At 44.3% G+C, this 13,967-nt stretch overlaps 1 protein-coding gene across 1 annotated transcript in view; it reads right to left on the bottom strand.

The window, feature by feature from the left end:
• Positions 1 to 922: 922 nt before the first annotated feature.
• SH3BGRL (SH3 domain binding glutamate rich protein like) overlaps positions 923 to 13,967 on the bottom strand; it is a 31,360-nt gene continuing 18,315 nt past the window's right edge. Inside the window, exons 2-4 of the mRNA XM_082062041.1 lie at positions 9,891 to 10,076; positions 6,532 to 6,612; positions 923 to 3,732 (exon numbers count right to left, since the gene is read on the bottom strand). Of these exons, the coding sequence (XP_081918167.1) occupies positions 3,700 to 3,732; positions 6,532 to 6,612; positions 9,891 to 10,076 (300 nt within the window). The 3' untranslated portion in view covers positions 923 to 3,699. The remainder of the gene's footprint in view (positions 3,733 to 6,531; positions 6,613 to 9,890; positions 10,077 to 13,967) is intronic.

The following is a 13,967-nucleotide window of genomic DNA, read 5'->3' as shown; positions in this document are numbered from 1 at the left end:
AAACCAGAGATTTTTCTGGCTTATACAAGTGAAGTGTATATACAGGGAAAGTAAATGGGATTCATTCTACTCAGAAATGGCATTAGAAGCCCTTTTATGTTATCTTACATTATGGACCATTTTTAAGACACTGAAGAAGGGCAAGTGTGAAAGACAAGTGATAAACACCATTAAGACATCAATGGAATGATGGCCTCAGTTGCACAGAAAAATGATGCTACAAATAAAAACTTGCTCGCAAACCACTCTGCGAATGAGTTCCTGGTGACTTCAAGTCTGGGATTAGGTCAAATCCTCGTGTGGTTTAGGACTGAAAACGCATCGGTTGCAGCTGTACAGATCTTGAAGGTGGCACGAAACCTCAGCCCGAAAAGCTGAAAACATTTTACCTGCTGGATCTACCAGGCAAATAGAGAAGGTAAAAAGTGAACAGTTCTAGTTTAAAAATTTATCCTACACCGCCCTCTGGCAACACAAATATTAAATAACATCGGTCCCCTGCTGTGAGCAGCATAAAGCTAATTAATTACATGTTGCAAGAAAAGCAACTGAGATTGTTCAGCAAGCTCTACGGCAGGGGGTGAAGCAGAAGCATCCTGTCCGCTCTCACTTTGTAACTGCCTGGAGGAAAAGCGGGGAAGCAGGTTAATTGTGAAGGTGTTTGGTGCTCTCTTAAACCCCCCAAAACTCCCAGAGACTGTTTTGGGTAGGAGTATCCTAAGTAATTATTAATAAAACCCATTAGTTGCAAGAGGTGAGAGATCCAACCCAACAGATTGAACGTGCAGCAGCAGTGGATGTGTTACGTTCGCCTGTTGTATAGAACCTGTAGATCTAAAATAAAGCAGTATTTTCATTTGAAAACTCCTTTCAGCTTACGGGACCGCTTCAAACCATGAACAAATCATGCAAACAAGTCAAATTGTGTGAGAAAGCATTCTAAAACAACTTTATTGGAATGATACAGGAATGGTTAATGTACAGGTTAAATCCTCAATGCCTGCTTTCTACATAGGAAAAAAAAATAAAGTGAACCAATTCAGTTCTTGCACCCACCATTAACCCAACACAGGTATGGGAAACAGAAAAATAGCATCTAGGCAACACGTTCCTAAATTCATGCAAGAGCTGCATGGAAATGAACGCAAATTTTATACGCAGTCCCGCAACAAAGAGCTATTTTCGGTACTTTTTTCAGTTTGTGTTGGTGCCTTGTTCCCTGGACAAAGAAGGAATTCAGTCTGGCCCACCAGAGCCCGCTCAGGAATGCTGATACAGTTTGAACGCTACCACATGGCAGGGGCGGGGGACCAGACCAGGGAAGTGACTTTGCTTTCTTAAACTGGGCAATTTTCTTGACCGTCAGAATCAGAGATTGACCTCATTTCAGAATGTTTTGGGTCACTGAACTGACAGAATTTGGCAGCGACTTTCAATTACAGCTTCTCCAAAATAATGACTGTAATTCACAAAACTTCGACCAGATTTTCCTTACACAGGAAACGCAGCAAATTGGCGTGAGGAGAGTGACTTGTGTGTCACATTCCACTTTTTTCACCAGAGTTCACTTCACAATTCCTACATACTTTCTCAAAAACTTGACCATGAGTTTAGACACAGAGAAAGATAATGCCAATATTAAGAAAGAAAAATCACCCTAGCTCAAAAAGATGAAATCATAGTGAATAACAAAAATTGGGGCACTGAATTTAAAACACGACCTAACTTCCATCCCCCAAAAAACAGATTTCACAAAATTTCAGTAATTACTGATAAAGCTTGTTAATGAAAAACCACAAACGCGTGTGTTAATCGTGAAGGAACGGCAACATTAACCTGCCCCTACGCCTTTGGATACGGCGCTGGCTTTTGTAAGCATGAGCTTCAAACTGACTGCCAGGCTCCCAAATCAGGAAAGATTAAAGATGAATTAAATGTAATTTTAATAAGGATCTTGGCTCCAAGCTGGACCGTGCTCACCCGGACGCCCGTGGAAGTTCCACCGCGAGCTCTCCTGCAGCAGAGCTGCTCTCCAGCCACAGCTGCATTTCTCTTTTAACAGATGTTGATGAAATCAGTTGTAATGAACAGACCAAAAGCCCCAGAGAAATGTTGGTGAGGAAAGTTATTTAATTACTGCACTTTAGAACATCTTTGTAAATGTACGTTTTTACTTTTATCCTGTTGCTAATTTCAGACTTCAAAACGAACTGCAGCCCGTTTCAGAAAGTATTTCAGAAGCATCGCATGCGTTTTACGGCGTCGGTGTAAAATCACCGCGTGGCGCTGATAAGCCTTTTGCTGATCTGCACCACCTGTTCCTCTGTCTTCATAAAGCAAAGAAAATCAAAATGTGTGTGCGCAGAGCTCAGAATGATCCTCTAACTACAGCAAGGACTAATTATCTTTCTTACTGTCTTTGATGCTTTTGGGGAATAAGTACATTATGTGGTGCAAAATGCATTTCCAATTACCCACACACTTTTAAAACCTGTTTCTTATCCTTTGGGGCACTTGTAATTATTTGTATTTTTGCAGAATATGGCCAAGAAATACAGACTATCTCAAGCACTAGGAGGACAGGTTAATATTGCACATGGTAAATTCACCAATACCAGACACTTTAATAAATTCACAATTCCTGTAACAGCTTCATGATATGGCCATACCAATGAAAAAAAAAAGGTTTTAAACATTAAAAAAAAGTCTTGCTTAACTGCAATATTTCTTGCTAATCATACATTTATTTCCTCATTTGAAAAAATACTATATTCATCTAATGCCTACTTGAACATGCGGTAAGATGCCTAATGCTATAAGCAGTGTGAAGTGGTATTTTTGTAGAGAAATACATTAAAGGCTTTCACCCTTACACAGGTAAGGAAATGCCATTTCTGGCCGTTTTGGCTTATTTGCAACATTTCCTGGGAATTAGCGCATACTTCACTGAGGTGCAGGGAATCTCGCACACAGATGTGTCCTCAAGTCATGTGTAGGCAGCTCTCCGATGAACTTGTCAATAAAAGGCTGCCCATTGCCCCAAATCCCTTTTTCTTTGTCAAAAGAGCCCACACAGATCGCTTAAATGAGAAATACATGGCATTTTTTTTTAACCATCTGTACAGTGTGTAACAATACGAATCTTAAATATCCAACAAAGGAACAAACACAACTTTCAGAAGTGACTACAATGGCTATACTACATGATACAACCTACAATTTCATCTGAAACCAGAAAAGACACTGGAAAATTGCTGTGTAATGCAGTAACATTTTTGAGGCAACTCAGGCATTAAAGTTTGTATCTGACAAGGTTTTAGATGCTGTTCCTTGTTTTCCATATTTTAAATAGTTGGATCTTTAGGTATAACCCCATCTGTATTATTAGTACTAAAATAGTTTCTTGAAATTTACACAAACTGGACAAATTGCCAAGAAAGTATAAACCACGTGAAAATTATTCACGTCTAATTGTTTCAGTTTCCTATGCTTCCAACTTTGTAATAATCCACTCCGTGCTCCCTACCTGTATGTTCACATTTTCATCTTGTGGTCAGATTTGCATTATGCACGGTGAATGCTGCAAGCACCAATCAAACCTTAGAAATCACATCTACATTTCTTGAAGCAGAGACAATTGTACTATTTTATAAAAAGCTGTGGAAATTCCCTTTACAGAACATTTAAGGCAGTTGAAATTCACGCTTGCTGCTTTGCCAGTGCTTCGGCTTCCTGAAACAGAATGGAATTACAAATATTAGTGCTGTATGAAAGGCGACAACTCACACATACCTATGTTAGGCACCAAAATATAACAAAAATTGCAGCAATACGTGATTAAGAATTAAGCAGCACTGAACCCAACTCAAGCAAAGTCCCCACTGCCTACGGTGATGTTATAAAACAAGTCCCACACAGTGCTGCCTTTAACTCAAGTAGGACCTGCAGGAATGTTCCAACCTGTGCCCACAGCCAGTTTTGACCATAATAGTCTAAAACCAAAGAAGATCAGATATAACAAGTTATCTTTCATTTCGTGTTAGGACACAAGAACTCTTCAGGGATCTGGACAGCCCTGGTGCCCTTTGGCTACACAAAAACATTCCTCTGGAGCCCCTGAGGTGAGGAACAGCTGAAGCAGTTTATCAGACAAGCCTCAACCAATTCTCAGTGGTTCGGAAGGAACATTAAAAAACAATCGCCTGCACTTTTCAGTCTCCTTTCAACCTTCGTCATGTAGTCACAAATGGAAACAGAATGACAATGGAAGAAATGCAAGAGGAATTTTTTTCTGAAGATGGTTTCTGCAAGTGTACTTTTGACTGAAGATTAATTTAATTACTTGTTAGCAGCAACACGACCTACAAAAGAATGGACAGTCACAATTTGCAGCACTTCACGATGGACAGTGGTGTTTATTTTAAAGGAAAAAGTTCAACATCTGCTAACCTCGACTTTCATGTAATGGAGTTGTTTGCTTTGATGAGTGTGTAGAAATACTGAAGAGATTCAAGAATATCATTGTGAACATGAGCCAGCATGCTAAAAAAAGGAAAAAACAAGAGGAGAAAGGACTAAGAAGGGAATTTCTGAGGCTTGTAAGAGATGGCAGGAAGCACCACGCGTGTCTGCGTTATCTCGGACGCAGTGGATCGTTTGGGTTTCCCTGGCTCTGTGCCCGAGTGCCTCGCATCCTCCTGCCTTTTAACTGGGGGCCGTGGGAACAGGCTGGCTCGGGTCTGCGCTCTGCTCCTCCGGCCGCTTGTCGCGGGTCACGCTGCTCGTGCTAGGGCATCCTATCAGTTCATGGCAGAAAAGGCAGGTGAAAGATAAAGCAAGGAGTAAAAGGCACTACAAAGCCTGTGGCAAACAAAACAGGATGTTTGATATTCTCTAAAAGGCAAGTGGTTCTTTGAGCGGTGACAAAGAGGAGATGGTTCCCTTGGCTTTGTAACAACTCCATTAACCAGTTGTGCAAACCACAGAAGTTACATCTAGTTTTTTTTTTTCCTCCCCATAGAAAATGCAGGACAAAGTACTTATCTTCAAAACAAGCAGTGGTAAACTGGAGAGGTACTTCCCTTATCTCCAGGAAAAAGGGTACAAATAACTCAGAGAATCTGGTAACCTATTGGTCTTGAAGGTCAAACTCCATGTCTTTGGGTGTGGTGCTGCAAGTGACCTGGCTCCGCTTTTCACATTTGCCACTATCCTGCTTTCATACTTATTTTTCCCTCAAGGCCCCTCACTGAGCGTGCTTGCACAGCCTTTAACTCACAAAATCCTCTCTCTTTAAAACCCCTATCACCTGAGTCGGGATATTTAAACTGAATGCCAGCGTTTCCCGGGATTTGTAGGTCCATTTGTGTCCCAAGCACAAACCAAAGCACCAGGGCTCAGTAAATTAATATTGGCCCTTTATGTTCAATTTTCCAAATCTCTCACTATGACATTTGATGGAGGTTCGCTGTCCAGGTCCTCTCTTGCAATCGCACACAGGTTGTTCCCAGATTCCTTCCATTTTATGCAGCAGACGCAAAGTCATTAATTACAATCTCATATCCAAGCTGCACACAGCTATGTAAATGCCAATAATTCCAGCACGTACAAATCAGTGTCTCCTCCTCAGCAGCAGGCATCACTTTGATTTGACATCATGTCATTGTGGGATGGATCTACCAAAAGTCAGACCAACAGCAGAATGCACTGGGTACAAGGTCACTTATGCAAAGGTTACAAAGTTGAAAGGAAACGGCGTGTTTATCCCTTGGAACAAGAAACCTGGAAGTGACCTGGAGGATCCTGCTGCTGTCAAGTGAAACATATAAAGCAGGCTTGTCCTATCCTATCAAAATCAAAAGGCGACTTCCAGCCCATTGCATCCGCAAAGCGGCAACCCAGTTGATAATTGGCAAAGGAAAAAGGCTTCAGATAACAAGCTGGAGGAAAAAATTACTCTGAAGCAAGAGCACATTATTTCACTCTGGTTTCAAGGTTATTTTCTAGTACAAAAATATCATCAAAACTTCACAGTAAGTTTATTGACTGAATTGAAGTAATTATTTGGTTTTGTGATAACTTTTTAAATCTAGATTTCTTGTGCATTCTTCAGTGTAAATATTAACTACTCTTTCAGTAGTTTCCAAAGTGTACAATTAAAGAAAATCCAATGGTAAGAAACATTTATTACTAGTGAAGAACTTGACCCAGCTCTTCTTCCCAAAGCAACAAAAGCTTTTCCATTAACTTAAAAAGGAGCCGGGTGGCTCCGCAGTGAGGATACCAAAAGAGCATCTCTACTGAACACTGAGATTCTCTGGTAGGAGGAGGTTCCTTCTGGGCAACAGAGCATCCTCCAAATAAATCAGCACGTAACAACAGCATGTTGAAACCTGAAAGTTGAGTTTCTGGAGTATCAGACCAGCAGGTAGATTGACTGGGGCAACCACAGACCATGTAAAATACCCTATAAGCAGAGGAAAACAAGGTATAAAATTTAGGTTGTTTACTGTGAACAAAGTACACACGTACCTTTGAACCTGGTGGTGCAGTCAAGCCTAGAAACGCATACACGGCGTTGTTCTCTCGAGCTTCGAAGAAAGCTTCGTAGTCCTTCAGGAAGGGAGTCAGGAGATGGGGAAACAAAAGACAGAAGTATGAATTGTCAGAAACAATCACAGCTCAGTTTGGGGCATTACCCAACCTGCCATGACCAAACTGCTTCCTGTGGCTGAATGCAAAATTCAGAGCATCACCTCAGATATTTATGATTAAAACTGATACCATAAAAAATTGTGCTGTCTGAGAAGTGCCAAGCTGGGAATTTCAGCATCTGTAGCAACACGATGCTGCTGTGAGGTGCTTCTGCCTTTCCCAGAGGGACAGTGTCCATGGCGAGGTGGTGGTTGTCACTGCTCTGGCACGGATGTCCCTCCTGCAGGACGAGGCTGAGCCTGCACCTGGTCACCAAAAACATGGATGTCCCCAGCTGTCATTGCTAATCACTAATTAGTAACAGCAACTGCGCAACCACGGACATTAACTCTTACACCTGTTAAAATGGGTAAAATGTAACTACTCCTACATGTATATAGCCCTAAAATAACATTTGGTCCTTTGAAGGCAGCCAAGAGGCTGATGTGGCTCCTGGTGAAAATGAGTTTGACACACCCCTGTGTTAAAAGTTAAATTTAAACCTGTAAACTGAGAGTACATCCTTACCCATATAATGATTAGTCTGTGTAAATGACAGAAATCAGGTGGGACTGTTCACTGTACTCAGTGCACTGCAGTTGCTCTAAATACCTACACACCCACCTCCCAAGAAAACTGAGGTAATAACAATGAAACAATAAAAGAAATACGCACGCTTCCTTTTTTATATTTGAGGCAGAACGCAGAGCTGTACACAAGCATCACACCTGAGTTAGGACAGAGCAAGCGAAAAGCCCCCAGTGTGGCTCAGCACTGGCTGTGCCAAGAACCGCCCAGATGAACCCAGGTCTGTGCAAGTCCCCCCTTGTCCAAGTTACCACATCCTTCCCTCACTCCCATTTCCAAACTCAGCACATATCTGTCCTGTGACTTTCCTTCTCTCTCCCTTCTTAACTGAAGCGACAGCACGAGCTTCCCTGGGCTCCGCTGGGGAATGTTTCGATGCAGGAGTGCTGGCTGAGGAGCCCCCGGGCAAGGCAGCAGCTCCAAGCAGGCTTGGGCTCGGGTTTAGTGGGGAGGGAGCTGCCGTTATGGGCACACTGCCTGGCTCACAAAAACCTAAGAAACTGCCAACGCTGTCTGCAAACAGCAGCGTGTTCAGAGCAGGGGCAGCTCTTGGAAGAGGCTGGTGCAGCTGGAATAGAAGAAAGTCCGGGGAGCAGAGGATCCAAGCTGCCCAGAGATCAGGGACGTCAGATTATTGTTGGATTTGTACAGGTAGCATTCGGGCACTAGTTTGATAAAAAAAGTGGATGATCGTGTTAAATCCTCCCTGAAGCCCGTTTGTTGACAGCACTGGGGCTGCTTGATAACAAAGGGGTTATTTATCTTCCTAGAGCACAGTTTGCTTTGCAGCATCTACCGGGAAAGGAATGCCTGTGACCGAGGAGCAGGGTTCACGCCGGCTTGCACAGCACCTATGGTTACAGCCGTCCTGCTGTGCTCAGGCCAAGAAAAGTCACTTTGCTCATTCCTCTGCCAGTTCCGCTGCATCAGATGAAACGAACAGGGAAGTTCATGCTTGAGATGGATCAGATAAAGACATAAAGAGGTTAAAGTGTCTGGGCACAGAATTAACTTTTACCTTCCTGAAAGCTCAACTGTAATTTGAATCCAGGTACACGAACTGACATCAACCAAAATTTGGGGGATGAACTAAACCCTAGAAGGAACTGGTCTGAAGCATCTATACCCCTCCCCCCAAAATTACTGTATTCAGAACTGCCGTGGAGTGCAGTTGGGGACACATTAGAAGCAGCTCTGATCAGCAAGCATCCTGATCTAGGTGCATCCAGCTTTTTCTCTGCCTGTCCCACACCGCTGCACAGCAAAGCCCCATTTTGCTGCACGGCTGCAGCGATGCAGCAGAAATGTGGCAACATTTCACAGATAGAGGACAACTGCACAGTGATCTGCTTGTACCCCCGAAGCTCTGGTACACCGAGGCAGAAAGGTGATCTTGTTGCAGCTGGACTTCCCACTGGTACAGAAATATTTGCTTCTCTTTTTTGTTTGGTTTTCAAGAGAGGTAACTGAACAGAGATTTTCAGCTCTTTGTGACTAGTCCCTTCTCAGCTTTCAGCTGCAGACAACTACTGATCAGTACAATTGTTGCTCCAAACCAACGTCTTTCCATGTGACAACCAGTCAGTAAAATTGTGAGAGCGTAGCAGTACACCAGCTCACTGCAGATATTGTTTCAAGGTCTGCTTTTATTACAAGCAAGAAAAAAAATCCTGCTGTTTTGAGAATAATTTCTTTCAATGGCCACAGAATCACCTCACAAAGGTACAGAACTGACAGGTTCTGACTCACAGACTTTGTGGGTCGGGACCAGATTGAAAAATGAGTTAGAAAGCAACACATGACACCAGAGGAGTGCATACTGTGAGCTCTTTTCAGAAGATACTCAGTTTTAAAAATAAAATTAACAGTTAATCTAATAAGCATTCGAGCATGGCCTGCTGAGTAGAAGTGCTGCAGGGCAACTTACTTTTGATCAAGCATTAAAATAATTACAAGTAGGAATTGTATTTGCAACGTGAGTTTTAATCTGTTCAAGGCAACAGAGTAAGTGGACTGAAACAGCCTTCATTTTGCAAGCAGTACACAAAAGCTGATCCCAAGAAGGATCAGAAAACCGATTTATGGTCATGGCAGACATCGCTTCATGTGAGCACTTATTCTGGCAGATGAACAGACTGCAGAGCGATCTGGGAGCCACATGTATCGGCAAACCCTGTGTAGACAGATCTCTGAACTCACTACAGAACATAAAGCCGACACAACGGTGCCAGATTTCTGTGAAATGTTAGTTCACAATCATGGTGAACTGAGAATTAAAAATCCCTGTGAACTTTCAGAGCCATAAGAGGGGAAAAAAAAAAGGTATACACTGCAAGGTGGTGGTAGGCTCACTCCAGCAAGTAGCACAATGATCTGAGAATCAGGAGGTCCAAATTTAAATCTCTCCTCTATGGCAGAACTGGAATATTCGAGATCAATGATTACTAAAAGCCCAAGAGGAGGGTAAATGTCTGACACCTTTCACACCCTTCCCAGTTTGCACGTGTGAACGTACAGCTGGCCAGGGCCTTCCCTGCTGACCCCAGCAGCGAAGCACAGCCTGTGGCAGCGAGGAAGAGGAGGGGAGGAGAGCTGGAGCCGTCCCTTACCCCGAGGTAGCGGCTGTCGTTGAAGAGCCGGGGCGGCAGCGGGTTCCCGCTCGCTGGCCGGCTGTCTTCAGGGACGTTCTCACGCATCCACTTCCGATTCTCCTCATTGGCAGCGATATCCTTCTCCTCAAACTCTATTTTGTTGGCTTCCAAGAAGCCTAAGACATCTTGTTGCTGCTTCTTAATCTGTCACACAAGAGGAAAAGGAGGAGAGAAAGCAAAATCAGTCAAACAATTTTTTCTGCTGCCAATCACGCAACTCCAGGGTTCAGTGTGGAAACAAAGGGGGTGCAAAACAGGCTGAAAATGGAAGCGTTATGAAAATGCTTAGAATATAAAAATACCTTCTAAAGAGTCATACCTGAGCCTTGACTTGGCTATGCACCTCACTGGGGCAACTTCCCAACAGAGATCTCACAGAGTCATCATTAAGAGCTCAAACCAATTTTGGCTCATGTTTCTTTGGACAAACCAAAACAAAAAAGCCTCCTCTGCTCTGGGTTTCAGCAGTGGCAGGTACGGACTCTGGAGACCCCGCGTCACCCACCCCTGCTCGTCTCAAGAAGCCTCCAGCACAGGCTAGGTGAGATCCCTCACCCCACACAGCCCGGTCTCTGCAGACTCACACAGCACCCAAGTGAAAAGCAGGATCCATGCGGCAAAGACTGTGCTGGCTTTTTACAGGAAAGGTGGTTTTTATTACTGTCATATGTGAGTTATTGAGCTCCTGATACGGAGATGTTCTGCTTATGCTCTGTTCTTCCTCTGCATGACTTTACCACCATAAAGGAAATTACAACCATGCACATCTTGGCAAACAATAAAAAAATAGGATTTAATGGGAAATTTGTTCTCTTCGAATTATTCCCTTCACTGCAAAACCAGTCCAAGGCCCGGCTTTAACCTAATTAAGCTCAGTGCAACAAAAGCAGCGCTCCGTCCAGATGTTGCAGTGCTTCTAAGCCAGGTCTAATTCAGCTTCCCCAAGCAGCTTCTCCATATACGGCCAAGGGAAAAGCAGCAGCTCTGGGCGAGCAGCCGCGCCGAGGTCAGGGCACGGCAGCCCAGAGCCAAATACAGAGCCTGAGCCTCCCCGGGGACACAGAGCTGGAGGGAGGGAGCGAGGCTTTCCTGCAGGAAAAGTGCCGCCCAGGAAGGGGGATTTTGGGGGAGCAGAGCCCCATGTCTCCGCAGAGGAGGCAGCCATGCCTTGGCAGTCTGAGCACCCATAGACTCGGTTTTAGCAGCTCCTTTGGAGCCGTCGTTGCTGGCTGCACGAGAATCTGGGTTAAACTAGATCTTGGTGGGGCGGTTTGTTTTTAAAGAACCTGGATGGGTAGATCCCCCCTGCGTCTAGTTCAGTGGGGTGCAAAGGGATCGGTCCTGCTGCCCTGAAACCCAGCGGGAAAGGTGCCTGCCCAGGGCTGCAAAAAAACAACGTAATTCCCCCTAAAATGTCAGAAGAGGAGCCAGTAAACTTGATTAGCAAATACCTTTGTACCCTTAAACCAAAGAATATTGCTGGGCATCAGCTTATTGTCATCATGGCTAAAAATAAGTAAAAATGGACAAGTTAATACCAGCCTGAGGAAATAGTTCATGTCACAGGCTGTATAGAAAAACATTGACCAGCAGACTTGGATCTACTGGTAAGAGATTTCTTTGCTTGCTTTTAATAACAGGGGTCACAGCAGGAAGGAGCAGTCAGGGGAATTTTTTCTCCCTGATGTCGTACAGCTCAGAGGTTAAAAAAAAAGGCAGAAAAAAAAAGGGGAAAAAAATAAAGGAGCAAGCACTTCCTTCATGAACTCTTCTCTAGGACTGAAATAAGGGAAAGGTCTTTGTAACTGTAAACTCCTCCGCCAGTGATCAGTATCTAAGGCAACATACTGACATGGGAATAAATGGAATTCTTTTTCCACAAACTAGTTAATTTTAATTAACTATTTCCCACCATTTGTAAATTACAGATCCAGCTAGTTTTCATTAGTCTCGAGTCCTTACCTTGTCTAAAATCGGCTGCTTAGTGAAAACGCACTGTCCCAGAGCTGTCCCAGAATTTTTAGGAAAAAAAAAAGAAAACTAAGCCTTTTTCCCAATATCCTATTAAACTACACACCCTGCCATGTAAAACAAGAGCTCTGAGTTCGACAGCAATTAGCATTTTGATCTCCTGAAAAGTCTCTTTATTTTTTAAATCACTTTATTATTAGATTACAATCCCTTCCCAGGTAGACTCCCCATTCCCCCATCTTTGCATGCAGCACCTGGTCAGACAGGGCTGGACTATCTCAGCCATTAAGATGCTTCTTCAACATGAAAACAATGCCTCTGGCTACACGATGTTGCCATTATTTCACATGATAAACTTAAATAGAGCTTTCCTCTCAGACATCTCTATGCAAAACATCTCTCTGTGCGCTGCCACATTGCCTGTTTTGCTGTATTTTTGCTCTCGTAGCTTCCCAGAATATGGACGGTCTTTTTGGTTGTTTTTTTGGCTACAGGTAGCACAACCAGATCCCAAGTTCATGACCGCAGCTCTGAAGGGCTATCACAGAGGGTAACGCTCTCTGCTTGTTTATGAAGAGCTAGCAAAGCTGGAAATTTATTTATTCTGCCAGAAAAGGCGCCATGTGGAAGGCAAACGCGGCAGTTTGCTCTCTGTGGTCAAAGGAGGTAATTCTCTAAAGAACAGTGAAGAGAAACAAGGAGCTGGTGGTGACGCATGAGTAGCATTAGTTTGGAACCCTAGCTTTCTGGCCAAAGGAAAAAAAAAAACCTGAGCTGGATGATTAAGAGACAACATCTTCCTGCCAGCTCCTCAGACAAGTCCTCGGACCATGGTAACAAGTCCTTACACAAGAGCACTAAATGATCCAGAGAAACATGGCACCAACGGCCAGGCAGAGCAGACACAGAGCTGCCAGACCTCATTATTTTATGGGATTTTATTTAGAAAACTTCTATTAATCTCAGGCACTGGAATACCACGGGAAGTGCCTAAAATAGAGCAAGAGACGTCGGCTGCCGCCTCAGGGTATTTTGTCTCGCTCGAAAAGGCGCCCACTCTGCGCGGGCCAGGAGCCTGGAAGATGGTTCCTGCTGCCCATGTTTGGGAAGGAGCGAGGAGCTTTTCTTCAGGATGCGCCTGTCAACACGCAGCACTCGCTTCCCAAAGAGAAAACCTCTCCCAGCTGCCTAACCGGGCATGGCCACCGGCCAGCGCCGTTCCAGATCCCGCACCTCGTCCTGTGCAAACACCCCTCCCGTCTGAAGCTGTTTTGGCCTGTTAGCTGCAGCTAAGCGCAGTTTGCAAACACAAAAATCCTTGTTTATACCGAGCGCTCCTGACACGTTTTGCAGGGCAGAGAGCACAGCAGAGAGCCGGGAACGTGCAGACAGTGAGCGCGGGAGCCAGGGAGGTGACAGCAACGCCGCTGAGACAGGTCCTGAGGGTCCTGAGGCTGGTGAGGCAGAAGGACTCGGGGAAGGACACAGAAGAACGACAGAAAAATCCTGGACATGGATGCACAGACAACTGCAAGGGAAGGAGGAGGAGCAGATGGGAATGAGCAAAATGGATGGAAACGGGAAAATCCCTGGAGCCAGAGGGATGGCAGGGGCAGGGGTGGGTGGGAGCAGCGGTCAGCAGCGCTGGGCAAGGGCCGTGTCGTGCTGGAGCCGCCCACTGCCCACCTTTAACCAAATGAACCTATTTCCACTCAGTTTTGGCTTTTGCTCTCTGTTCCAAAGACAGAAATAACTTTACAGCAAGTGCCTGGAGGTTGAGCAACGTCTTACCACCTACCTATAATCTTCTGCATACAAAATCTGCACAAGCAACATTAGAAGCTGGTGCTTCCAGCAGTTTGATAAGACATCCTTGTACATCGAGATTCTTTTCCTTTCCAGTTACAAGCCAACCATGAAACATTAAGCTTCCAACAGAGCATGTGCATACAGTAACATTATGGAAATCACTAGTTTAGGATTATTGTCCCTCACTTGAATACACGTCAGAAGTTAAATTTACTTTTCTAAGATCTAAGATCGGGATCGGTGGATGACGTCAGT

This window comes from Streptopelia decaocto (assembly GCF_964273445.1).
Source record: "Streptopelia decaocto genome assembly, chromosome: 10".
Lineage (NCBI taxonomy): Eukaryota > Metazoa > Chordata > Aves > Columbiformes > Columbidae > Streptopelia > Streptopelia decaocto.
This window is presented reverse-complemented; position numbering and strand designations above follow the sequence as displayed.